The 27,641-nt window shown below is 34.7% G+C and overlaps 4 protein-coding genes across 6 annotated transcripts; all 4 read left to right on the top strand.

The window, feature by feature from the left end:
- Positions 1 to 20: 20 nt before the first annotated feature.
- LOC132274334 (thioredoxin Y1, chloroplastic) lies at positions 21 to 4,581 on the top strand. 2 transcript variants are annotated; one of them, XM_059775587.1, is made up of 5 exons: positions 21 to 318; positions 2,790 to 2,878; positions 3,246 to 3,423; positions 3,820 to 3,923; positions 4,304 to 4,581. In XM_059775587.1, exons 1-4 carry the CDS (start codon positions 133 to 135, stop codon positions 3,883 to 3,885), a joined length of 519 nt encoding a protein of 172 aa, XP_059631570.1. In that variant the 5' UTR covers positions 21 to 132; the 3' UTR covers positions 3,886 to 3,923; positions 4,304 to 4,581. The 2 variants fall into 2 exon arrangements, with proteins under 2 accessions (XP_059631570.1, XP_059631569.1); XM_059775586.1 differs by having other exon boundaries at positions 22 to 318; positions 3,820 to 3,900.
- A 2,649-nt stretch (positions 4,582 to 7,230) lies between these two features.
- LOC132274333 (abscisic stress-ripening protein 2-like) lies at positions 7,231 to 8,784 on the top strand. The gene is made up of 2 exons (XM_059775584.1): positions 7,231 to 7,455; positions 8,372 to 8,784. The coding sequence occupies exons 1-2, from the start codon at positions 7,309 to 7,311 to the stop codon at positions 8,552 to 8,554; spliced, it is 330 nt and encodes a 109-aa protein (XP_059631567.1). The 5' UTR covers positions 7,231 to 7,308; the 3' UTR covers positions 8,555 to 8,784.
- Positions 8,785 to 12,549: 3,765 nt separating this feature from the next.
- Positions 12,550 to 22,406, top strand: LOC132274330 (abscisic stress-ripening protein 2-like). 2 transcript variants are annotated; one of them, XM_059775582.1, is made up of 2 exons: positions 12,550 to 12,732; positions 21,993 to 22,406. In XM_059775582.1, exons 1-2 carry the CDS (start codon positions 12,586 to 12,588, stop codon positions 22,173 to 22,175), a joined length of 330 nt encoding a protein of 109 aa, XP_059631565.1. In that variant the 5' UTR covers positions 12,550 to 12,585; the 3' UTR covers positions 22,176 to 22,406. The 2 variants fall into 2 exon arrangements, with proteins under 2 accessions (XP_059631565.1, XP_059631564.1); XM_059775581.1 differs by lacking the exon at positions 12,550 to 12,732 and adding an exon at positions 20,893 to 21,117.
- A 1,818-nt stretch (positions 22,407 to 24,224) lies between these two features.
- On the top strand, positions 24,225 to 25,820 carry LOC132274332 (abscisic stress-ripening protein 1-like). The gene is made up of 2 exons (XM_059775583.1): positions 24,225 to 24,435; positions 25,401 to 25,820. The coding sequence occupies exons 1-2, from the start codon at positions 24,289 to 24,291 to the stop codon at positions 25,536 to 25,538; spliced, it is 285 nt and encodes a 94-aa protein (XP_059631566.1). The 5' UTR covers positions 24,225 to 24,288; the 3' UTR covers positions 25,539 to 25,820.
- Positions 25,821 to 27,641: the final 1,821 nt, after the last annotated feature.

Below are 27,641 nucleotides of genomic sequence, written 5' to 3'. Positions count from 1 at the left end.
CCATATCTTTTCTCTCCAACGAAATCTCTGGTCTCTCGACGCGAGACCAATATCTTTTCAATTCTCTCTTCGTTTCTCTGCGTTTCCCAACGTTTTGGGCTCGCTCTCCTCTCTCTCTCTCTCTCTAAAAAGATGGCCATTTCTGTGACGGCGGCTACAATTCACTCGCTGAGTTGGGACCACACCAAGTGTATGTCATCATCGTCTTCATCTAAGCTTTTGAACTTGTCAACTCTGCGATTCGCTGGACAGTTTCAGGGTTTGCGAATTGGAAACAAAGGGTTTTCGTCTCATTCGCGGACTCGAATGCTTCCTCTGGTGATAATTTCTCATTCCACTCAACATTTTTTTGCGAATTTGTTTCTTTGTTACTTTTTCTCTGATTTATTGCGGTTAGAATTGTACTGATTAAGCTTTTTGGAGCTTGAAATTCTTGATTTTTGGTAATAATAATTGCGGGATTTGTTGCGAATTTTACATTTCTCTTGTGAATTGATCTTTTAATGTTTGTTTTAAGTTCAAAATTGCATTGGCTTTCTATAATAGCTAGTTGAAGGGTTTAAGGAGGTGTTGGCAGGTCAAAGTTTGGGAATTGGAATTCGGAGTTGAGTTACTCGGGGAAGTTGGGTCAGAGAGAAAGAGAGAGTTTGTTTGGGTTGACTATATTTGTTGAAAGACTTCGTACCTCAGACCAACCAAAAAAATAAGACATAATTATCCTGAAAAAAAATACTAAAATAAATTACTATATAATTTTGGGAATTGATATTCTTTGATTTTGATTTTGTTTGAAAAAATCTTCTAAAAGCTTTGAAAGATGTTGCCTTAGAGCTAAAGCAACAGCTTTGATTTTTTGTTGAAAAATTCTTCTAATTAAAAGATGTTGCCTTTAGAGATCAAGCAAGAGTCAAGACGAGTTTAAGACAGGAATGTAAAGTCCTAGTTGGAGTACAAGAACTTGGACCAGTGCGACTGGACTGGGTTACACAGGTGCAATTGCTTTGTGGAATTAGAAATTTTTTTGGGGGGAAGCAAGTTGGACTGGTGCATCTCCACCAATGCAAGTACTCACTGTTTTGGATTGCATCAAACCAGTAGCCGCATAGACTGGTGCAAGAGTGCACTGCTTGATGTTTTACTTGGTCAATTTTCCAACTTTTGACACTTCGAGGAAAGATATTGTTTTGAGAGTTGTCTTGACATGATAAATGGCACAGGGACTCTCTGTTGAAGCTCGCTCATCGAGAGATGATTTCCTTGACTTTAATAAGGATGCAGCAATTGGTCAGCTAGGCTGGTGGTGGCAAACCACATTGCAATTGACATTTCTAAAAAGTTTGCTAACTGACTGGGAATTAAATATGTGGATTAACTGCTTCGACTGGGTTTACCTGGTGACAAAATGAATATGTGTGAAGAGGATGCTAGGATATGTGGATGCAGTTAGTTTGCTGTTTGGCCAAAAGTCCTGGTTTTGAATTTTGAGGAAATTCTGGGGGAACTGGAGCTTGAATATCTCCTCCGAAGTTCAAATTTTAATTTGAAGTAATCATTAAATGTAACATAGGTTTATCTTGATAAATTAAAAATGGTTGGTTGCAAATAGTTGTATATAGAAAGATAGTGCAAGACCATTCATAATTTCCAAATCCAAGACGTGATGTGCTACATTTGAAGTCTGGTGTCCCATTTTCTCTTTGTTTAGAATTGCTTGGAGAAAAATAGAGAATCAAAAATTTTAAGGGTTGTTGGTAAAGGTGTTTAGGCCTCATAACTGAGAGTTTTGAGATCACTGCTCTCCACTATTTCCTCTGGTGTATATGGAAGTATCTTAATTGGAGGATATTTCTAGATTCTTTACCACCCCCTTGCAACCGAAAAATCATTTTGTCCAAACATGCACTTTTGGCTATAGTAAAGTAGGGAGATTACTGTTACTCTTTGAATTAATCACACACCTTTCTCTGCAATAACCAAAACACAGCTTGCAAATAAAATCCGGGATCCGAAGTCAGCTGTCTCGTTCCTTGAGAGACCTAATTATCCTTTAATAGATATCCATAGAGGCTGCAGTTGCTCGGGGACCTCTCTCTGAACTGGTTCATTGAAACTTGGTGTCTGAAATAGCCTATTTCTATGGTTCCTTGCAATTCTAAATTCTGAAAGAATATGTGCTCTTTTTTCAAGGGGTTTTTGTATTCCTAATGTTAGTTGGCATTGTTAAAGTGTCTTCTTTTAGATGGGTCTCAATTCTCACTGAAGTTAGAAGGCAAAGAGTGGCAAAATTCTATTTTGTGAAAATTTCATAGTATTAGTGGTGAGTGTGGATTGCTCTGAAGCTGTCTCCTTACTCTGTGTAATACAAGTTTTTCCTCCTTTTTTGGAACATTGTGCTGCATTAAACAATATTGTTAAATTGGCTCTTCCAGTATACAATCATGTTTTCTTTTCATAAATATGGTGGCTAATTGTTTTTTATAACTCTTCAATGTTATGCCACCAATATACTATCAGTTTAAGCTTTTTATGAGGTTGATGAATTTCAAGTCCATAACTTACTTCTTTTCACTCATCAGTTTGAGTTTCCTATAAGATCTGTTGTTTTTCCTTTCTTTCCATTGCCATTGGAACCTTTGTGGATGCAACAAAAATGCTGAAATTGACTGTTTGACTATTAATTTTTTCCCCAATACTTATGCATCCTCCTGTATTTACCATGTTTAGGTATGGTTTGGATTACTAATTTTAACCTCCTGTAATGATGGTTCATTTGTATGTTTGGGCAACAGGTTGAAGCAAAGAAGCAAACATTTTCTTCCTTTGACGATTTATTGACAAATTCTGACAAACCTGTCCTGGTTGACTTCTATGCAACTTGGCAAGTATTTTTTCCTTTCTTGTAATCTTCTTTAATTGAGCAGTGGCCCATCTCTCTCTGAAATAAATAAATCAAGAATGGGATTTGTCTCTGATAATACTGTACCCTATATGATCATCTAGTTATTCATAATCACTTAATCACTACAATAATGCATCCTCTTTCTTTTTCTTTTTTTCTTTTTTTTTTCTTTTCCTTATCATTTTCTTTTAAATTTTTGTTATAAGCAAATCTTTCATGATCATACTGCTGCAAGTAACAGTAATTTAGCCATTTGATAAGGCCGCTGAGTAAGGTAGAGATCTTAGGTGAGTGCTTCCTGGAGACATGATGGTGTGGTGTTGATTACCTGAGCTCTTACTTACAGGTGTGGTCCATGTCAATTCATGGCTCCTATTCTTAATGAAGTCAGTGCTTCAATGAAGGAAAAGATCCAAGTGGTGAAAATTGATACTGAGAAGTACCCAAGCATCGCTGATAAGTACAAAATAGAAGCATTGCCTACATTCATCATATTTAAGGATGGGGAACCCCACGATCGCTTTGTAAGTGGATATATCTTATTTTTTGCTTGTGGAAATTCCAGCTTATCTCTCTGGAGTGCCATTTTATGGTGAAAGATGCGTACTTGTAATTTAGCTTGCACATTTTTTCATTCATGTTTTCATTCTCCATATAAGTGTGTGATTATCCATCAAGGTGCATTCCTTACTGTAGGAGTTCTTTTTGAGATTTTTGAATTTAGATTGTTGAAACATTTCTTTTTCATTCTCTGCAAATTTTACTGAAGCGCTAGACTGCTTCAGCAACATATTCTGACAGGAAATCGAGTTTTCGAGTTCTTTTTATTTTGGTTGAATTTATTTTGTTTTTATTATTATTATTATTATTTTAGATTTTTGAGTACTGATTCGTAGTAATTCTGCCTAATTATTTTTCAGGAGGGTGCTTTGACTACAGACCAGCTCATCCAACGGATTGAAGGCTCACTAAAAGTTAAGCAGTAGCCTGTAGTTTTCATGGTGAACCTTCTTTCCTCTTATCAGTTAAGGCAGATTTAAGTCCTTATTCTTTCGTCTGAGTGATAAAATCAAAATCGAAAGAACAGGGGGTTTCATATGACTGAACAATTGTCTCTATTATGGATATTTTATTTTAAATATTTAAAATTTTTACTTTAAGGTATTTAAGGGAGGGGTCACAAATTTTTTCACAAAAATTGAAAGGCCATTGTCACTGAAATAGAACGATAACAATGTATATAAGCTAAACATTTCCTCATTATATGTGCATTTTTTTATACTTCGTTTGACTTGAAGTTTATTTCTTTCCGTTGACTTTTTTGAGAATGTATATTTTGTTAAAGACCCTTGCAGCAGTTCCTTTTATTTATTTAATTTTTAATTTTTAATTTTTTGTGTGCAGGTTAGACTGGGAAACTGATCTAATCAAACAATTACAACTGGAATACTGGAGCTCATAGGATAATAGGATATGCAAGGTGATCATTTCACCATCTTTTGAGTCACTGGTACTGTGTTTTGGAAACATTGTTGAAATTCATTTATGTAATTGTAAATTGTGCTGATAAATCAAACAAAACTATTACAGAATGCTTTGACTGCTACAGATTTGCTTGGGAATTGAATTGTTCATGAAAAAAAAATAATAATAATAACAAAAAAAATATGGTTTTGCTGTGATTCTAGGGAGAGTTTATGATATTGTACTTATAGTGAGGTCATTTATCTTTAGTGTCCTACACAGCATTGTTCGGTTTTGATGATGTTCAAAATATTAAATACATCGACATAACATCTCCCTACTCCAAATTTGATTGCTCCTCACCGAATTCCTTTAACATATAATGAACAAGGGGTGCAAATGAGATGAATTGGTTATTAGGTTGGTCCTGAACCGAATAACCATGGTCGAGTTTGGCTAGAACTGAACTAACCTGCTCAAAGGGTAATATGTACTTGTATTTTGCTGTCTGTGTGAGTTCACAGGGCTATCCTAACTTTGATGAGCAGCATAATCAAGACATTCCTTATTAGAACTGCTGCAATAATTATAATTTGTTTTGAGTTTTGTGTTGAAAGACCTACACAACCCTCACAAAATGTTTGTGCAGATGAGTTTATAAATGACCCTTATAACTAGCGTTGCAAAACGAATTCAGACTTCAAATCATTTTCCATTTTTCATTGTTTCTATCCTCAGGAGTAGGGCTGCAACTTGGACGGGTTAACCTAGTCCAACCCAAATCCAACCCGAAATTTTGAAATTTGGGCTTTATATTTACAAATCGGGTTCATGTTCGGATTGAGTTTAGTCAAAATCCAGGCATATTCAGGTTGGGCTCGGGCTCAACCCGAAACCCAAATTCTCTCTCCTCTCTCTTCTTTCTCTCTCTCTTCTTTCTCTTTCCCTCTCCGCCGTCCCCTCTGCCGCTATGGGTTTTGAACTTTTGATTCACAATTAGAAATAATTGATAAAAATATATGGGTTTGAGAGTTGAGAGACGGTGGTTGAAGCTTGAGAGTTGCACAGAGAAGAGGGCAAGCTTGAGAGTTGAGAGACAGTGGCTGAAGCTTGCGAACGACGAACCCAAACTAGAACAGCGGGCAATGGAAACTGAAAGATTTGGGTTTTGATTTTTTGAACAATCTGAAATGATATGCCGATATGGGTTTTGAACTTTTGATTCTTGCACACAGATAGATAAAATTGAAATATATGGGTTTTGAACTTCAGATTCTTATAGATTTTGTAGTTTGCAATGGGGGGGGGGGCTGAAATGATTTGCCCTAAAAATATATTTTTTTTTATAATAATATAATCAAATATATATAATACATATAAAATAATATTATATATATATATATGATATATATAAATTTTCAAAAAAAAAAATAACTCAACCCGACTTAACTAATTCGAAAATATTCGGTCCAGATTATGACCATAACCCATGTTGAGTACAATTCGGGTTGACCCAACCCAACCTCAATCGTGAGGTTGGGTTGGGACTGGACTAGATTGAGCCAGCCCAAATTACAACCCTACTCGGAGGTTGTTTCACAACAAATCAGTTGGACGCATCCTTCTCGTCATCCAAAAGAAAGGTAACTGATTTAAGCCCCAATAAATTGTAATCCCTATGAATCACACCAAGCTTCTAGGAAAGTAATAAAACATGCCTCTTAAGGTAACTTAATCATAAAGCTCTTGCATTGCATTTTGAATGTTGAAAGTTCGAATGCCTCTTCTTCTTTTTTTTAGTTGGTAATTTACACACAAACGTCTTCATTGAGACTTGAATCTCTGACCTTTCTTTAAGAAGTAAGAAACTGATATCGTTAGGTCACTGACGATTGATAAGTTCGAATGTCTTTAAATGGCTTTCATAGAAAATTTACGTAATTGTCTGTTACATGTGACCATGGAATTAGACTATGGGAGGCTTTATGAGCTGCGATAATATCGACATCCACACGCACAAAACACACCCATAAAAGACTATGGGAGGCTTTTAGAGGTGGGATAATATCACACACGAAAAACACACACGCATAAAAGGTATGAGGCCCTGGCTCAACACAGAATATCTGGGCTTTTGTGGATAATATTCGCTTGCCGACGTGAGTAAGCTCCAACTGCCATTCAAAGGGCTCCACCCCCGGCCATTAATTAATTTCTTGGCTTATTTTTTTCCCACTAAAATCTGTTGGAATTTCTTTTAGACTGCTAGTGGTTTTTGAATTGACACCAACATTGACTTTATTGGTTACAATATTGCCTTAATTTGTTATTGGTAATTAGTGGGAATTGTAACCTATTATTTGACAAGTGAAATGACTGTAGTACCCTTCAAGAGCATATTTGCTAGAGGTTAATTTACCTTGAGTAGAACATAATTGTTGTCCAACTAATTTTTATCCATTTCTAATTTCAAGTGGATTGATCTTTGCATTGAGTGATGATCAAATGCACTCAATTTGAACTCAATAATATGAAACTTTGAACTTGTCATCCACTGTAAATTCTGTATATTTATTTCACAATACTAATAATTTCCAATATTTCATTTTCTCATTACTTTGACAGATGTGCGCGGCAGTTTTCTTGAATGGGGTTGAACAGGGGACGGTGCCAACCTCAAATCAGTTGCTATCTTAATTAAAGAAAGAAAATATTTTATTTTATTTTTTTGAAAAATATTTAAAATAAATCTGATTTATTGGTAGTAGATGAAGATTAAAAAATCACGACCGTCCATCTCACCATTTGCTGTGCACTCCCAACTCCATGGCATACCATCATCGGTTATAAATAGAACTACCAAAGCCTTGCATTTGCATAACCAACACAATTACTACGCAACACATCCAACTAACTTTGTATAGTTGTATTCTGCAACCACCACCATGGCTGAGGAGAAGCACCACCTCTTCCACCACCACAAGGAGGAAGAGGAACCTGGCATCCATGATTACAAGAAAGAGAAGAAGCACCACAAGCACCTCGAGCACATCGGCGAGCTCGGTGCTGCTGCTGCCGGAGCTTATGCTTTGGTAATGTTCTACCACTCCTTTAGACGTGTTTGTTTAGGGGGAGAGAAAAGAGATCATTATAAAAATCACATTATCTTCATTTCTTATGTTTAAGATTCACTTTTAACTGCTATGCCAAACACAGTCTTTGGAGCCAAATAGTGGAGGAATCATATTTCAAAAAAAAAAAAAAAAAAAAAATCAAAGGATTTGAAATAAAATCGCATTTTTACCTTCAAACAAACTAGAATTAATTAAAGAAAATAGTATCATGGAGTTATATTGGTAAACTATTAAGTTGTAATTTATTAAAAAAAAAAAAAAATCTCCTAGCAAATTAAGGGAGTGGAGACTCGAACATGGGCACACCCTCAATTTTGTAAACAGTCCTCGACCTCCTAAAGTGAAAAGTGAGGGTTCAAGCCCCGTCAGAATAAATGAGTGTATAAATTCATTGGCAAAGAAAATATATATTATATCTTGAAATCGAGTTACGTATTTGCTTAACCTGATGTTGTAGAACATCAATCAACTATGGTCAATAATTGTATGAGAGGGGGCAATTTTGAACAACAATAATATATAGATTTTTTCAAAAAAAAGTAGTAATATTCATAAGATTTTCATAGAGTTTACAAGTAATTTTGTAAATAAATAAAAAATTCAGTGGGGGCAACGACCCCCACTAAGCCCTTAATAAGTCCGTCCTTGCATGTGGTTTGAGGGTGATTATGAAGATTTGACCTTTTGTTAGGAGAGGGAAAAAATGATAAGTTTTTTTTTTTTTTTTTATTAGATTATATGATTTATTTATCTTGTCATTGGGTGGAAAAGATCTAAAAAAAATTACAATTAATTATTTTATTTTTGGTTGAATTTTGTCCAAGATATAATACATTAATATATACGTGCATATATATATATATCCACACTGCAGCATGAGAAGCACAAGGAAAAGAAAGATCCAGAGCATGCCCACACGCACAAGATAGAGGAAGAGGTAGCAGCTGCAGTTGCAGTTGGGGCTGGTGGATTTGTTTTCCATGAGCACCATGAGAAGAAAGAAGCAAAGGAAGAGGATGAAGAGTCTCATGGAAAAAAGCATCACCATCTCTTTTAATTTAACCTACTGTCCTCTTAATTATCTCCTTCCTATCCCAATTAATTATTTCCCATTATTGTGTATGTGTGTGTGTGTGACTGTGTGGGACAGTGGGATTGAGCGAGCTGTTTTGTTTTTTTGCTTGCTGGTCACTATGTTGACCTAGATAAAGTGCCTGGCACTATCTGGTTCTGCTATTATCTGTGTTATGTGGATAATAATATTAATGTTGGACGTGTTATCAGGTATGATTTTCATTATTTACCTTCTTCTACCTCAGCCATGTTCATGAAATGTGTTACATATTATAATGCTAACTTAAAACATAGGAAACGGGTCAAACATAAAAATTAACAAAATGATCAATTATTATATATTAACGTCTATAAGTTCTCTAAGACCAAAGTTTAATTGGAAAAAACCTCACGCGCCCATTTGCTCCATCGAAATTTGAATTACTTTGAGAAGTAAAAAAGAAATCATGATTTTATAACTATATGCATATTCAATAGTTAACTATGTCATGACCATGGTTTGCTGTACCGGCTAATTATTTTTTATGATTCCGATATTGTTACACACATCCATAAATCGGTTAGTTCGGTCAGTGTTCGTAACTATTTTTTATAGGTCTGATACTGTTACACACCTTCATGGACCAGTCAATTTGATCAGTTTACATTAATATTCGTCCGAATCCGCTCACGACAAATACCGCGAATCATGATCACGAAGAAACTGAACAGAACAAACACTTCTTCTTTCAACGACTTAATCCGAATGGAACATTCAAGAAGGTTATATATAGAGAAGGTTCAATTTAATTTAATTATTTGTTATACACATAAACGAAAGTTTGGAATTCTAAATTAATGTCTCGTTAATTTCTGCTTGATTGGTGGGTGTGATCAATTTCCAGTCTTATACGTCATATATATATATATATATATATATATATATATATATATATATATATATATCCCACTCAATTATTAAATGCACATGAAATCACTGATGACATGAGCTTGAAAACGAAATTTGGAGTCAACTCATTAGGTATATATATGGCCGCGTGTCGAGTCGTGGCATATAGAATTTATTGCATAAATATATTATTATTCGTCCTAATTAAATATTAATTAATTAGTAATAAGAGGTTATGACCTAAAAAAAAAAAGAGTAATAAGAGGTTCATGTGACATCTTTTCAACCCAAAATTTGTGAATCGTAAGCCATATATAATAAATCCCTTTCACAACATTACAGCCTTGATCATAGAATTTAGGTCCTCTTTCCTTAGGTACCTGATGAAGAGATCGATACGAACAATAATATATTTTTCGAATTTGATATTGTGTAATGAGAGTGATGTGATTTTCTCCGAATTCGAAGTATATAACATTTTTCTTATATTAGAGGATGAATCGGGATATATATTGAATTAAATTAGACTAAACCATGCAACTTCTTTTCTTGCATTAATTTGATCAATTATTTTTTTCTACTCTGCCTCCCCACTGAGGCAAGGAGCCCAATATTGCTATTTGAGAGGAACTCAATATTTGATTAACTTTTTTTATAAAAAAAATGATAAATAGAAAAAGAATAAAGTATTTCCCAAAAATATTTAGCCAAGAAACAACCTTATAAGAAAATGTAATAACCATATTTTTCAAGATAACAACAATGTTGAGATTCATTCATCATTCAAACAAGACTTAGCAAAACACTTAACCAATTAAACATAGAAAGTGGAAATCTTATTCACTATATATGACCAAATTCTACTTAGGATTCAAGTCCTCCACTAAGACCCCCTTATTATGGTTTACTATGGTTTAGGGTAGGTTGAGACGGTGGTGGCTTGAATCTTAACCTCCGCGCCTTCGCAATAGTCATCGAGTATATTGCCCTCTTCAGTGGTGAACCCTAGTGAACCAAGCATGGTGGGCTTGCATTCGTATAAAATGGTCCGAATGGCGTGGTAACAACAGGGGCCAATGTAAGTCTCACCATTGAAGAAGAACATTACCACCTCACCAATGCACGAATGAATCTCAAACATCGAGTTCCAGCAATTCGATGACTCGTTGGATTGCAACCTTTCAGCAATATTGCTCAAGTTTGAGCCCATAGATTGTGCCGGGCGCAGTCACACAATGTACATTCTTTTTGATCAAATAATAAATAAGTATACAACAGTGATATCAGAAGTACAAATGCGAAGGAAATAGAGGAGGTGCTCAGTATAGGATCGAGGAGGAAGAGAAGACCAATTGTCAAGATTAAGATGGTGGTAAGGAAAGAACACAGTATCTTATGACAGCTTCCCCTTTCCGGGTTGGTTATTCCTTCATAGGATAGTACTATTTATAGACCTGGATTCTATTGATTGTTGTCCAATGGTCTCTTCCGTGCATGGTTCCTCACATGCATTACTCCCAATCAGGATTACGTGGGTAATCCTAGAGGTTTAGGAGTCTGAAGAGTCTAATCCTCTCATCGAGCCTTGCACTATGTTGCCATGTCACTTCTCTTTTAATTAAGGGTATTAAATGTTGTTTGGTTGCCGGTTGGTCAAGCCTGACGCAGCATTAAATATGATTTTAAGGTTTGCTGTCATAATGTGTATAATCCCATCATCTTGTTAATTGGGCCTTGCTAAGAGCGAAGGCACCTCTTGATTTCTCATCCACCAATCCAAGATCCTCCTAAGTTTCCCAGGATTAGATTCCTTGTAGCTGCGAATACCCTACCTTCGTTTCATGCTATATACAAATCTTTGATGGCAAGCCCTCTAGGGTTCCGATCCTTCAAAGTGATATTGCCTAGCGTAATACTAAGGTTTGAGGTGTTCGGAGGTTGGTTCCTCGAGGCTGAATGGGCCTGGAGTGATGCCGGGGCTTAAGATGCTCGAGAGTTGGTTTCTCGAGACTTGATAGGCCTAGAGCGATACCAGGGCTTAAGGTGCCCGAGGGTTGATCCCTCGAGGCTTGATGGGCCTGGAGCACCGCCAGGGCTTAGGGTGCTTGAGGGTTGGTGCCTCGAGGCTTGATGGGCCTGGAGCGAGGCCAGGGCTTAGGGTGCTTGAGGGTTGGTCCCTCGAGGCTTGATGGGCCTGAAACGATGCCAAGGCTTACGGTGCTCGAGGGTTAGTCCTTCAAGGCTTGATGGGCCTGGAATGAGGCCAGGGCTTTGGATGCTCGAGGTTGGTCCCTCGAGGCTTGATGGGCCTGAAGCGACGCCAGGGCTTAGGGTGTTCGAGAGTTGGTCCCTCGAGACTTGATGGACCTGGAACGGTGCCAGGGCTTAGGGTGCTCGAGGGTTGATCCATCGAGGCTTGATAGGCCTGGAACGATGCCAGTGCTTTATGTGCTCGAAGGTTGGTTTTTAAAGCTTTTGACTTTTCAAATCGCCACGAGGGATTTGGTTAGAATCGTATTGACTTTTCAACATGCCATGTTAGCTTCCAATAAGTGGCACCCACACATTCCATACTACAAAAACAGCAAAAAGCATAAGCTTAAACCCTAAAGCCATAACATAGATATATATATATATATATATATATATATAGAGAGAGAGAGAGAGAGGGGGGGGTGCTTATATAGAGATGAAATAGTGAAGTGATGGAATTTGTAAGTTACGTGCATGGAATTTGTAAGTTACGTGCATGGAAAGTGTGCGTACGTGTGTTAAGCAAGGAAGTGTGTGTGTGTGTTATTGAGGGCAGTCTTCTAGAATGGGGTTAAACAGGGGACGGTCCCATCCTCAGTTGTTATCTTAATTAAATAATAAAAAATTTCACGTTACAATATTATTGTTTTTTTTAAAAAAATATTAAAAATAAATCTAATTTATTGGAAGTAGAAAAAGATTAAAAAAATCACGACCGTCCATCTCACCATTTGATGTGGACTATTCCCAACTCCATGGCATACCATCGGCTATAAATAGAACTGCCAAAGCCTTGCATTTGCATAGCCAACACAATTACTACACAACACATCCAACTCGCTTTATATAGTTTGTATTCTGCAACCACCACCATGGCTGAGGAGAAGCACCACCTCTTCCACCACCACAAGGAGGAAGAGGAACCTGGCACCCATGATTACAGCAAAGAGGAGAAGCACCACAAGCACCTCGAGCAAATCGGCGAGCTCGGTGCTGTTGCTGCCGGAGCTTATGCATTGGTAATGTTCTACCACTCCTTTAGATGTGTGTGTTTAGGGAGAGAGAATAGATCGAGATCATTATAAAAATCACATTATCTTCATTTCTTATGTTTAAGATTCACTTTTAACTGCTATGCCAAAGACAGTCTTTGGAGCCAAAAAGTGGAGGAATCATATTTCATAATAAAAAAAGAAAATCAAAGGATTTGAAATAAAATCGCATTTTTACCTTTCAAACAAACTATAATTAATTAAAGAGATTAGTATCATAGAGTTATATTGGTAAACTATAAAGTTGTAATTTATTTTTATTTTTTTTAAATCTCCTGGCAAATTAGGGGAGTGGGGACTCAAACATGGGAACACCCCAATTTTGTAAGCTGTAGTATTCTAATGTTATCTCCTAGTGCTTGACCTCCTAAAGTGGAAGGTGAGGATTCAAGTTCCCATCAGAACAAATGAGTGTGAATTTCTTGGCAAAGAAAATATATATATATATATTATATCCTGAAATCGAGTTACGTATTTGCTTAACCTGATGTTATAGGACATCAATCAACAATGGTCAATAATTGTATGAGAGGGGACTATTTTGAACAACAATAATATATAGTAGGGTATCATTAAAATTGAGTGTGGCATTTTTAAGATTTTCTCAAAAAAGTAGTAATATTTATAAGATTTTCATAGAATTTGTTAGTAATTTTGTAAATAAATAAAAAATTCAGTTGGGGCAACTGGTCCCACTAAGCCCTTGATAAGTCCGTCCTTGGGATGGGGAAAAAATTATAAGTTGTTTTGTTTTTAGTTTATAAGATTGTATGATTTATTTATTTTGTCATTTGGTGGAAAAGATCTAAAAAAAAAAAATTACAATTAATTATTTTATTTTTGGTTGAATTTTCTCCAAGATATAATATATTTATATATACATGCATATATATATACACTGCAGCATGAGAAACACAAGGCAAAGAAAGATCCAGAGCATGCCCACAAGCACAAGATAGCGGAAGAGGTAGCAGCTGTCATGACCATGGTTCGTCATATCGGTTAACTATTTTTTAAGGTTTCAATATGGTTATACACCTCCATGAACAAATCGGCTTGATCAGTGTTCGTAACTATTTTTTAAGAGTCTGATACCGTTGCACACCTCTATGAATCGGCCGATTCACTTAATTTACACTGATATTCGTCCTAATCCGTCTGCGACCAATACTACAATTACGAATCATGATCACAACTTAATCCCATTGAAACATTTAAGAAGGTTATATATAGAGAAGGTTCGATATAATTTAATTATAGGCTATACACATAAACCAAAGTTTAGAATTCTAAATTAATGTCTCGTTAATTTCTGCTTGATTGGTGGGTGTGATCAATTTCCGGTCTTATACGTCACACACACACACACACACACATATATATATATATATCCCACTCAATTATTTAAATGCACATTAAATCACTAAATATATATATATATATATATATATATATCCCACTCAATTATTAAATGGACATGAAATCACTGATGTCATAAGCTTGAAGACAAAATTTGGAGTCAACTCATTAGGTATATAAATGGCCGCGTGTCGAGTTGTGGCATATAGAATTTATTGCATAAATATATTATTATTCATCCTTACATAGGTTATGACCAAAAAAATAAAAATAATAAGAGGTTCATGTGACATCTTTTCAACCCAAAATTTTATACATTTTTCTAGTACTAGTACTAGAGGATCAATCGGATATATATTGAATTAAATTAAACTAAACCAATTTCTTTTCTTGCAAGAAAAAAATTGATAAATAGAAATAGAATAAAGTATTTCCCAAAAATATTTATAGCCAAGAAACAACCTTAGTAACCATATTTTTTAAGATGAAAATGCTGAAATTCATTCAAAACATCAACCAATTAATTAAGCATAGAAGTGGAAATCTTATTCACCATATATGACCAAATTCTACTAAGGATTCAAGCCCTCCACCAATGGGACCACCTCACTATGATTTAGAGTGGGTTGAGACGGTGGCGGTGGCTGTGGTGGTGGTGGAATCTTAACCTCTACGCCTTCGCAATAGTCATCGAGTATATTGCCCTCTTCGGTGGTGAACCCTAGTGAACCAAGCATGGTGGGCTTGCATTCATGTAAAATGGTCCGAATGGCGTGGCAGCAACCAGGGCCAATGTAAGTCTCACCATTGAGGAAGAACATTACCACCTCACCAATGCACGAACGAATCTCAAACATCGAATTCCAGCAATTCGATGACTCGTTCGATTGCAACCTTTCGGCAATATTACTCAAGTTTGACCCCATAGAGATCGTGCCGCGGTCACACAATGTACATTCCATATTACAAAAACAACAAGAAGAATGAGCTTAAACCCTAAAGCCATAATATATATATATATATAGAGAGAGAGAGAGAGGCGAAGAGGATTTGATTGAAGGAGTGGTTTATATAGAGATGAAATAGTGAAGTGATGGAATTGTAAGTTATATACGTGCATGGAAATTCAAGGGGCTGAAAATATGTGCGTGGTTGAGGGAAGTTGAGGAGTCACGTATATAATTAACATTAATATAAACGATATCAAACTTAAATGAGCTACAATAAAAATTATTAATTAATTTTTCAAAGTAACGTAGGGTTGATTTAATCCACTGTATCTGATCAGATAATAATCAACTTTATTTTCTGTGTTTCTCTTTAGCACATGACCGTCGATAATGTTGATTCTGAAGGGGCGATGTTGATTGTCAAGTATGGGTAATGGGCCAAACCCCTAAACTTTTAATATGGGCCCATTACCCGAACTACTAAATTTTGATATTGTTAATATTGTCGTTATTGTATTTGTTATATAAAATAAATAAAAGAAAATAATTCTTACATCTTTTTCTCAAACTCATTTGTCAAGCTTAAAGGTTTCTATTCTTGTGATGTAATGAAAAATATCCATGCTTGAGCTCATTCATCATAGAAACAGCTTCGATAATCGATCTAAATATCATAACTCGTGAATAGATAAAACTCAACAATTGAGTTTAGTCCTTTGTATCTAGGCCCAAGAAGCCCCAACCATGCCGAACCCAAACCAATAAAAATCCATCAACTTCAATGGCGAATTAGTCCATGGTCAAAACTTGAACTTAAAGACTATCAAAGTTTGTGGTATTTCGAAGTGCAAATTAGAGGGTTCAAATCTCTTTAAAAAGCTTAATATTGTGGAGTTATTTGCTAGGGAGACCAAAAAAAAACTACTACTACTACTACTACTACTACTAACTACTCCCGCCGTCCCTTATTAGTTGTCCATCTTTGATTTTATAACTTTTTAAGGGAACATGCAATTAATGCATTGTCCCCTTTTCAAATTACTAAATTATCCTTCAAAACACCAAGTTGTAAGATTTTTGAAAAGTAAGAAGAGTAATTATGAAAAAATGGCATTTATTTTATTTGACTTTTCAAAATGGACATTTAATTTTGGACACTCTAAAAGGGAAAATGGACTACTAATATGGGACAGAAGGAACAATACATTAGAGGGAAAGATTCTTGGTTGGAAATTAAAACAAAAGAGGAGTGTATTGAAGCAGGTATTTGGTGTGCCCGGTACACCCTGCACCGGGAATATCACAGTCGTCTATACACAACATGTGCGGTGCGTGATATGCACACGCGAACATAAACGACTACGATGTGGTCGATGCTCGATACAACGGGGTGTATTTACGGGTGAGCACAAAGACCTATTTATTCTTGGGTTTTGTCATGTATCGTTTCTAAAGTATGGTGCATGTGGAGAGAGAAGTAGAGGACACTCAACACTGGCATATGTGTGTTGGTATGCGCTTTTAATTTTGCGTGCAAGATTACTGAACAAACATATGTTTTCATTCCCTCCAAACCATCACCAATTTTTATTGCCCGCTATTTTTTTTCCGCCATTTCATTCATTACAACCTGCCCAGCGCCCACCATATGGTGTTAACTTGCCATCACAAAAAAAGTAGAAGTTTCATTGGTCCGCGTGTATGTCTATATCAAAAGGATCAAAAATTTTTTTTTTTTTTCAAATTTTTATTATTATTTTTTTTCAGAAATTAAAACAATGGTATATAAGAGGAATATTAGTTACATGTGGTGTTTCTTAAAAAGGATTTGAGACAATCGAGGCATGGACCGATTTTACAAAAGCTATAAAGCCCAAAAATAGCCCATGACTGGGATATGTCCCATGTGTCCATTTCACGGGGATAAAGGTATCATAGTGTAGCTTGGTTTGGAATTATTTGAGTTCAATCCGTCTTAGTTTTATGCAATTTAGAAGTTCAATCTGCTTGGTTTGTAATTATAGAAATAGTTTTTTATTGTCAAAAAACTAAGAATAAAAAATTGTATAAAAAATTTTACTTGATTCAATTTTCTAAAAACTCAGTTATAAAAATACTTATTTTCGTAGAACTATAAAAGATTATTCTCTGAAAATAATTTTCTATTTTTTGAATTTTTTAGAACTGTTTTCAGAATTACAAATCAAGCAAGTTCTAAGTTCTCTCACTTAAATTCTGAACTCCCTCGATTCCTTATTGATGTCGGACTACCCTACTTACCGGTTCCTTCTAACAACGGGAGAACCAAGTAACGACCCTTATTTGGATTTTTAATGAGCATTTGACATAACACCGAATCAAAAATTGAGAAAATTAAAACCCACTAAAACACATTTTATTTCATAAATGATCTTGTTAATAAATACATAAATTCTCCTCAGCACTTCCTATCAAGTAAAACAATCTCACACGGTTTCTTTGTAACATCTAAGACAAAGCTTTGATGGTAGTGATGCCAAAGTGATCAAATTTATATGATTTATATCACATATTTAGGATTACAAAGATATTTACTTTATGGTATTTTCTCACTTTTTAATACAGAAATAGAAAATTCAACTATCTGAAGAAAAAAAAAATTGAAACTATTTGCCAAAAAAATTACCTATCTTGGCAAATAATTTTTTCCCGTATTCTTTTTGGCCAAAGTAGAATAGGAATTAGAGGTGACAAGTCTTCGTTTGCCAAATATAACAATGAGGATGAGTTTGACAGCCTCGAGAACCACTACTTTGCTCACGAGACCGTACCGAACCATTTGATGCATGACCGACTTTGATCATGAGACAGTACCAACCCATTTGATGCTTGACACGTGTACATCACTGCAAGGATACTCAATCATCATCATTCACTTTCTGAATATCTAATTTAGTAATTTTGCATTAATTTTTTTTATCTTTACTTGACTAATTTACCATCAGTAGTGTCACGTGTAGGTATTTCTCAATCTGATCCAAAGTTTAATCCCTTAAGTAGGACTAACACTTACTCAAAGGTAAATTCAGAAATTATTAATAGGGTAAACTAATATTTTTTTAGGTGGGCTAATACTAGTAATAAATTTTTTTTTTTTTTTTTGGATGAAATTGGGAATAGTAAAAAAATAATAATAAATTTGGGTGGGCTTGAGCCCACCCTTAGATCCGCCAGTGGCACCCACCTTGGCCCATATATATTCATTTACTTTTCCATCTGAACCGATATAGGACAAGACTTTCCTTGTAATACTTTTTTTCTTCCTAAATTCGCAACGCCCTCGTTGCGGTCGGGTCACCCTGTATATTCGAGTAGCAGACCCAGACACCTTCTGGAGTGACGTTTGGCATAGCACCGGATTAAGAATTAGGTCTGACTTTAGTACCAACTGTAACGAGTCACATATACTCCTTTACTTTCCCTTCTAGATCCAATTTGGAACAAAACTTCTTATTAACACTTTAACTTATTGTCCCTTAATTTTGTAGTATTATCTAATCATACCAAAACTAAAGTCTAGTAGGCTAAGTATGAAGTAGACTAATCACATTTAGACAAAAATTATAGAATGATTATTGTAAAACTTGATTACTTATTACCAATCTAGTTCAACTCTAGCAATTCAATCATTAAACCATGGTAAACAACTTAAATATAGTATTTGATGTATGGTGGATCAATTTAGGTTAGTCTACATACCTTTATTATATGTTTGTATTGTTTGTGATAAAATATAATGCCTCAAATAGAAAGGCTATATACACACACGCGTAATGACACTTAACCATAAAGCTCTTGCATCGCATTTTGAATGTTGAAAGTTCGAATGTCCAGGGGCGGAGCCAAGGGGGGGTTGGGGGTGGCCATGGCCCCCCCTAATTTTTTGGAATTTTTTTTTAGTAGAGATAAAAATAAAAATAATATGGTATGTATGGTATAAAATCTGTACTTGGCCCCCCTCTTAAGAAAAAAAAAAAATTTCTTTAATTATCATTTAACAAAAAATAATTTATATATAATCTAAAAGAAAGTGATTTAATTGACGACTATAGAATCCCGATAAAAATTGATTCATATAAAAATTTAATGTGACTATCTTAAAATTTCAACTCAAACATAGTTCTTTCCATAATGTGACTATCTTAAAATCCTTCCAACTCAATTATGATTTTTTCCATAACCTTATTATCCTAAAATTCCATCTCATACGTGATTCTTTACGATTACTTTTTTTTTTCTTTTTATTTATTTTTATTGGAATACTTTTATAAGAATTTTATAAGATAATAAGAAATTAATTTTTACAAAATCTAGAACAAAAATTTCATTTGAAGTTTTGAATATCAACAAAAATCGATAATTGAAAAATCTAAATTCTTATTTTATTAATTTGCTTGTGTTTTTTTTTTATCATAGTTATAATTTTTATTGGTATATTGTGTAATGATTATTAATTTGTGCAAGTATTACATGAATTTCTTTTTCTTTTTTTTAAATTAAAATCTAATTGTTTAATTAAAAAAAAATTATTTATAATTTTGGCATAAGCTTAGTTTAAATAACTAGTTTTTTTTATTTAAAAAAATTGGCAAAAGTTTAGATAGATATATTTTTGTATGAATATAATAAATAGTAAAATATTTTTGCCTACGTAATATTTTTTTTTCTCCCCAAAAATTCAAATATTGCTTATAATTTTGGCCCCCTCAACCTCAAGATCCTAGCTCCGCCCCTGCAAATGTCTTTTTTTTTTTTTTAATTGGTATTTACATACCGAATCTCCATTGAGACTTAAATCTCTAACCTTTCTTTAAGGAGTAAGAAACTGATATCGTTAAGTCGCTGACTATTAAGAAGTTCGAATGTCTTTAAATGGCTTTCATAGAAAATTTTCGTAATTGTCTGTTGCATGTGACCATGGAATTAGACTATGGGAGGCTTTAAGAACTGCGATAATATCGACATTCACACGCACAAAACACACCCATAAAAGGCTATGGGAGGCTTTTAGAGGTGGGATAATATCACACGCGAAAAACACACACGCATAAAAGGTACGAGGGCCCTGGCTCAACACAGAATATCTGGGCTTTTGTGGATAATATTCGCTTGCCGACGTGAGTAAGCTCCAACTGCCATTCAAAGGGCTCCAACCCCGGCCATTAATTAATTTCTTGGCTTATTTTTTTCTAGTAAAATCTGTTGGAATTTCTTTTAGACTGCTAGTTGTTTTTGAATTGACACCAACATTGACTTTATTGGTTACAATATTGCCTTAATTTGTTATTGGTGATTAGTGGGAATTGTAACCTATTATCTGACAAGTGAAATGACTGTAGTACCCTTCAATAGCATTTAATTTAACCTTCTTTTATCTTGAGTAGAGTATAATTGGTGTCCAACTAATTTTTTCTCCATTTCTAATTTCAAGAGGAATTAACTTTCCATTGAGTGATGATCAAATGCACTCAATTAGCAGCAATTTGAACTTAATGATATGAAACTTTGAACTTGTCATCCACCGTAAATTCTACATATTTATTTCACGGTACTAATAATTTCCAATATTTCATTTTCTTGAATGGGTTTTGTACAGGGGACGGTCCCATCCTCACTCAGTTAATATTTTTTTTTATTTTTTTGAAAAATATTAAAAATAAATCTGATTTATTGGAAGTAGATGAAGATTAAAAAATCACGACCGTCCATCTCACCATTTGATGTGACTCCCAACTCCATGGCATACAATCGGTTGGTTATAAATAGAACTACCAAAGCCTTGCATTTGCACAACCAACACAATTACTACACAACACATCGAACTCACTTTATATAGTTGTATTCTGCAACCACCACCATGGCTGAGGAGAAGCACCACCTCTTCCACCACCACAAGGAGGAAGAGGAACCTGGCATCCATGATGACAAGAAAGAGGAGAAGCACCACGAGCACCACGAGCACATCGGCGAGCTTGGTTTTGCTGCTGCCGGAGCTTATGCTTTGGTAATGTTCTACCACTCCTTTAGATGTGTGTGTTTGGGGGGGGGGGGGGGATTCACTTTTAACTGCTATGCCAAACACAGTCTTTCGAGCCAAATAGTGGAGGAATCATATTTCAAATAAATAAATCCAAGGATTTGAAATAAAATCGCATTTTTACCTTTCAAACAAACTAGAATTAATTAAAGAAACTAGTGTCATGGAGTTTATATTGGTAAACTATAAAGTTGTAATTTATTAAAAAAAAATCTCCTAGCAAATTAGGGGAGTGGGGACTCGAACACGGGCACACTCTCAATTTTGTAAGCAGTCCTCGACCTTCTAAAGTAGAGAATGAGGGTTCAAGTTCCCATCAAAACAAATGAGTGTATGAATTTCTTGGCAAAGAAAATATATATTATATCTTGAAATCGAGTTACGTATTTGCTTAACCTGATGTTGTAGTCTTGTAGAACATCAATCAACTATGGTCAATAATTGTATGAGAGGGGGCAATTTTGAACAACAATAATATATAGATTTTCTCAAAAAAAGTAGTAATATTTATAAGATTTTCATAGAGTTTACAAGTAATTTTGTAAATAAATAAAAAAAATACAGTGGGGGTAACCACCCCAACTAAGCCCTTGATAAGTCCGTCCTTGCATGCGGTTTGAGGGTGTGATTGTGAAGATTTGACGTCCTTCTGTCAGGAGGGGGAAAAATGATTAGTTTTTTTTTTTTTTTTTTTATTAGATTATACAATTTATTTATCTTGTCATTGGGTGGAAAAGATCTAAAAAAAAAAAATTACAATTAATTATTTTATTTTTCGTTGAATTTTCTCCAAGATATAATATATTAATATATACATGCATATATATATATACACACTGCAGCATGAGAAGCACAAGGAAAAGAAAGATCCAGAGCATGCCCACACGCACAAGATAGAGGAAGAGGTAGCAGCTGCAGCTGCAGTTGGCGCTGGTGGATTTGTTTTCCATGAGCACCATGAGAAGAAAGAAGCAAAGGAAGAGGATGAAGAGTCTCGTGGAAAAAAGCATCACCATCTCTTTTAATTTAACCACCCATTCTCCTCTCTTAATTATCTCCTTCCTATCTGTATGTGTGTGACAGTGTGTGTATTTGTGGGACTGTGTGGGACAGTGGGATTGACTGAGCTTTTTTTTGCTTGCTGGTCACTATGTTGACCTAGATAAAGTGCCTGGCACTATCTGGTTCTGCTATTATCTGTGTTATGTGGATAATAATATTAATGTTGGACGTGTTATCATGTATGATTTTCATTATTTACCTTCTTCTACCTCAGCCATGTTCATGAAATGGGTTACATATTATAATGCTAACTTGTTACATATTATAATGCTAACTTAAAACATAGGAAACGGGTCAAAAATAAAAATTAACAAAATCGTCTATAACTATGGTTTTAGTCTCTCCAACCAAAGTTCAGTCAGCAAAAAATTCACGCACTCATTTATCTTATCGGAATTTAGATTCTCACTGTCTACTTTGAAAAGTAAAAAAGAAATCGTAATTTTATAACGGTATGTATATTCACCGATTAACTATGTCATGAGCATAGTTTGCCGTGTCAGTTAACCATTTTTCAATGGTCCAATATCGTTACATACTTATATAAACTGTTCGGTTCGATCAATGTTTGTAACCATTTTTTAAGGATCCGATACCGTTGCACACAGCCATAAATCACCCGATTCGATCAATTTACATTGATATTCATCTGAATCCATTCGCAACCAACACCGCCATTACAAATCATGATCACGACTTAATCCCAAAGTTTAGAACTCTAAATTAATGTCTCGTTAATTTCTGCTTGATTGGTGGGTGTGATCAATTTCCAGTCTTATACTTCATATATATATATATATATATATATATATATATATATATATATATCCCACTTAATTATTAAATGCACATGAAATCACTGATGACATAAGCTTGAAAACTAAATTTGGAGTCAACTCATTAGGTATGTATATGGCCGCGTGTCGAGTCGTGGCATATAGAATTTATTGCATAAATATATTATTATTCATCCTTAAATATTAATTAAATAGTAACAGAGGTTATGACCTTAAAAAAAAAAAAAAAAAAAGAGTAATAAGAGGTTTATGTGACATCTTTTCAACCCAAAATTTGTGAAGCATAAGCCACATATAATAAATCCCTTTCACAACATTACAGCCTTGGATCATAGAATTTAGGTCCTCTTTTCTTACTAACTGATGGAGAGATAGGAACAATGATATATTCTTCGGATTTGATATTGTATAATGAGAGTGATGTAATTTTCTCCGAATTCGAAGTATATAACATTTTTCTTGTATTAGAGGATGAATTGGGATATATGTTGAATTAAATTAAACAAAACCATGCAACTTCTTTTCTTGCATTAATTTGATCAATTTTTTTGTTTTCTACTATTTGAGAGGAACTCAATATTTGATTAACTTTTTTATTAAAAAAAAAATTGATAAATAGAAAAAGAATAAAGTATTTCCCAAAAAATATTTAGCCAAGAAACAACCTTATAAGAAAATGTAATAACCATTTTTTTCAAGATAACAACAATGTTGAGATTCATTCATCATTCAAACAAGGCTTAGCAAAACATTTAAAAACAGCAAGAAGAATGAGCTTAAACCCTAAAGCCATAATATATATATATAGGGATAGAGAGAGAGGTGTAGAGGATTTGGTTGATGGAGTGGTTTATATAGAGATGAAATAGTGAAGTGATGGAATTGTAAGTTACGTGCATGGAAAGTGTGTGTGTGCGTGTGTTGTTAAACAACAGAGCGTGTGTGTGTGTGTGTTATTGAGGGCAGTTTTCTAGAATGGGGTTGAACAGGGGACGGTCCCATCCTCAGTTGCTATCTTAATAAAATAATAAAAAATTTCAACGTACAATATTATTATTTTTTTGAAAAATATTAAAATTAAATCTAATTTATTGGAAGTAGATAAAGATTAAAAAATCGGGACCGTCCATCTCACCATTTGACGTGACTCCCAACTCCATGGCACACCATCGGTTGGTTATAAATAGAACTACCAAAGCCTTGTATTTGCACAACCAACACAATTACTGCACAACACATCCAACTCACTTTATATAGTTTGTATTCTGCAATCACCACCATGGCTGAGGAGAAGCACCACCTCTTCCACCACCACAAGGAGGAAGAGGAACCTGGCACCCATGATTACAGGAAAGAGGAGAAGCACCACAAGCACCTCGAGCAAATCGGCGAGCTCGGTGCTGTTGCTGCCGGAGCTTATGCATTGGTAAATGTTCTACCACTCCTTTAGATGTGTGTGTTTAGGGAGAGATAATAGAGATCATTATAAAAATCACATTATCTTCATTTCTTACGTTTAAGATTAACTTTTAACTGCTATGCCAAACACAGTCTTTGGAGCCAAAAAGTGGAGGAATCATATTTCAAAATAAAAAAAGAAAATCAAAGGATTTGAAATAAAATCGCATTTTTACCTTTCAAACAAACTAGAATTAATTAAAGAGATTAGTATCATAGAGTTATATTGGTAAACTATAAAGTTGTAATTTATTTTTTTTTTTTTTAAATCTCCTGGCAAATTAGGGTAGTGGGGACTCGAACATAGGCACACTCCAATTCTGTAAGCTGCAGTATTCTAATGTTATCTCCTAGTCCTCGACCTCCTGCAGTGGAAGGTGAAGATTCAAGTTCCCATCAGAACAAATGAGTGTGTGAATTTCTTGGCAAAGAAAATATATATATATATAAATATATATATATATTATATCCTGAAATCGAGTTACGTATTTGCTTAACCTGATGATGTAGAACATCAATCAACCATGGTCGATAATTGTATGAGAGGGGACAATTTTGAACAGCAATAATATATAATGGGGTATCATTAAAATTGAGTGTGGCATTTTTAAGATTTTCTCAAAAAAAGTAGTAATATTTATAAGATTTTCATAAAATTTGTTAGTCATTTTGTAAATAAATAAAAAATTCAGTTGGGGCAACTGCTCCCACTAAGCCCTTGATAAGTCCGTCCTTGGGAGGGGGAAAAAATTATAAGTTGTTTTTTTTTTTTTAGTTTATAAGATTATATGATTTATTTATTTTGTCATTTGGTGGAAAAGATCTAAAAAAATAAATTACAATTAATTATTTTATTTTTGGTTGAATTTTCTCCAAGATATAATATATTTATATATACATGCACACACACACATATATATATATATACTGCAGCATGAGAAGCACAAGGCAAAGAAAGATCCAGAGCATGCCCACAAGCACAAGATAGAGGAAGAGATAGCAGCTGCAGCTGCAGTTGGGGCTGGTGGATTTGCTTTCCATGAGCACCATGAGAAGAAAGAAGCAAAGTAAGAGGATGAAGAGTCTCATGGAAAAAAGCATCACCATCTCTTTTAATTTTACCCACTGTCCTCTTAATTAATTATCTCCTTCCTATCCCAATTAATCAATTAATTCCCATTGCTGTGTGTGTGTGAGACTGTGTGTGTGTGTGTGACTGTGTGGGACGGTGGGATTGAGGGAGCTTGTATTTTGCTTGCTGTTCACTATGTTGACCTAGACAAAAAGTGCCGGGCACTATCTTGTTCTGCTATTATCTGTGTTATGTGGATGATAATAATATTAATGTTGGAGGTGTTATCGCGTATGATTTTCATTATTTACCTTCTACATCAGCCATGTTCATGAAATGTGTTACATATTATAATGCTAACTTAAATAATCGGAAACGGGTCAAACATAAAAATTAACAAAATGATCGGTTATTATATATTAACGTCTATAACTGTGATTTGGAAAGAAAAAAAAAAACTCAGGTATTCATTTGCTCCATCAGAATTTGAATTACTTTGAGAAGTAAAGAAGAAATCGTGATTTTAGAACTATTCGTATATTCACCGGTTAATTATGTCATGACCTTGGTTCGTCGTATGGGTTAACTATTTTTTAAGGTTTCGATATCGTTACACACCTCTATGAGCCGGTCAATTCGATCAGTGTTCGTAAGTATTGGTCGCGGACGAATTAGGACAAATATCAGTGTAAATTGAATGAATCGGTCGGTTCACGGAGGTGTGCAATGGTATCAGACTCACGTTAATTTCTGCTTGATTGGTGGGTGTGATCAATTTCCAGTCTTATACGTCATATATATATATATATATATATCCCACTCAATTATTAAATGCACATGAAATCACTGATGTCATAAGCTTGGAGGCCAAATTTGGAGTCAACTCATTAGGTATATATATGGCCGCGTGTCGAGTTGTGGCATATAGAATTTATTGCATAAATATATTATTATTCATCCTTACATATTAATTAATTAGTATTAAGAGGTTATGACCAAAATAATAATAATAATAAGAGGTTCATGTGACATCTTTTCAACCGAAAAAATTTCACAAAATTAAGAGAGAGAGAAACAATGATATATTGACAATGCTGAGATTCATTCAAACAAGACCTAGCAAAACATCAACCAATTAATTAAGCATAGAAGTGGAAATCTTATTCACCATATATGACCAAATTCTACTAAGAATTCAAGCATGATTTAGAGTGGGTTGAGACGGTGGCGGTGGTGGTGGTGGAATCTTAACCTCTGCGCCTTCGCAATAGTCATCGAGTATATTGCCCTCTTCGGTGGTGAACCCTAGTGAACCAAGCATGGTGGGCTTGCATTCGTGTAAAATGGTCCGAATGGCGTGGCAGCAACCAGGGCCAATGTAAGTCTCACCATTGAGGAAGAACATTACCACCTCACCAATGCACGAACGAATCTCAAACATCGAATTCCAGCAATTCGATGACTCGTTCGATTGCAACCTTTCTGCAATATTGCTCAAGTTTGACCCCATAGATCGTGCCACGGTCACACAATGTACATTCCATATTACAAAAACAGCAAGAAGAATGAGCTTAAACCCTAAAGCCATAATATATATATATATATATAGAGAGAGAGAGAGAGAGGTGAAGAGGATTTGATTGAAGGAGTGGTTTATATAGAGATGAAATAGTGAAGTGATGGAATTGTAAGTTATATACGTGCATGGAAATTCAAGGGGCTGAAAATATGTGTGTGGTTGAGGGAAGTTGAGGAGTCACGTATATAATTTACATTAATATAAACGATATCAAACTTAAATGAGCTACAATAAAAATTATTAATTAATTTCTCAAAGTAACGTAGGGTTGATTTAATCCACTGTATCTGATCAGATAATAATCAACTTTATTTTCTGTGTTTCTCTTTAGCACGTGACCGTCGATAACGTTGAATCTGAAGGGGCGATGCTGATTGTCAGGTATGGGTAATGGGCCGAACCCCTAAACTTTTAATATGGGCCCATTACCCGAACTACTAAATTTTGATATTGTTAATATTGTCGTTATTGTATTTGTTATATAAAATAAATAAAAAGAAAATAATTCTTACATCTTTTTCTC

The sequence above is a fragment of the Cornus florida genome, unplaced genomic scaffold (genome assembly GCF_030987335.1).
Source record: "Cornus florida cultivar Cherokee Brave unplaced genomic scaffold, ASM3098733v1 CherokeeBrave_3.0.0_Hap2_Chr09, whole genome shotgun sequence".
Taxonomy (NCBI): domain Eukaryota; kingdom Viridiplantae; phylum Streptophyta; class Magnoliopsida; order Cornales; family Cornaceae; genus Cornus; species Cornus florida.
This window is presented reverse-complemented; position numbering and strand designations above follow the sequence as displayed.

Excerpts from the sequence above, each read along its gene's own strand:
- LOC132274330 (XM_059775582.1), top strand. The coding sequence starts at position 12,586 with ATGGCTGAGGAGAAGCACCACCTCTTCCACCACCACAAGGAGGAAGAG. Across the intron at positions 12,733-21,992 it reads CTGCCGGAGCTTATGCATTG|CATGAGAAGCACAAGGAAAA; the intron begins GTAATGTTCTAC and ends TACACACTGCAG.
- LOC132274333 (XM_059775584.1), top strand. The coding sequence starts at position 7,309 with ATGGCTGAGGAGAAGCACCACCTCTTCCACCACCACAAGGAGGAAGAG. Across the intron at positions 7,456-8,371 it reads CTGCCGGAGCTTATGCTTTG|CATGAGAAGCACAAGGAAAA; the intron begins GTAATGTTCTAC and ends TCCACACTGCAG.
- LOC132274334 (XM_059775587.1), top strand. The coding sequence starts at position 133 with ATGGCCATTTCTGTGACGGCGGCTACAATTCACTCGCTGAGTTGGGAC. Across the intron at positions 319-2,789 it reads GGACTCGAATGCTTCCTCTG|GTTGAAGCAAAGAAGCAAAC; the intron begins GTGATAATTTCT and ends TTTGGGCAACAG. Across the intron at positions 3,424-3,819 it reads GGGAACCCCACGATCGCTTT|GAGGGTGCTTTGACTACAGA; the intron begins GTAAGTGGATAT and ends ATTATTTTTCAG.
- LOC132274332 (XM_059775583.1), top strand. The coding sequence starts at position 24,289 with ATGGCTGAGGAGAAGCACCACCTCTTCCACCACCACAAGGAGGAAGAG. Across the intron at positions 24,436-25,400 it reads CTGCCGGAGCTTATGCATTG|CATGAGAAGCACAAGGCAAA; the intron begins GTAAATGTTCTA and ends TATATACTGCAG.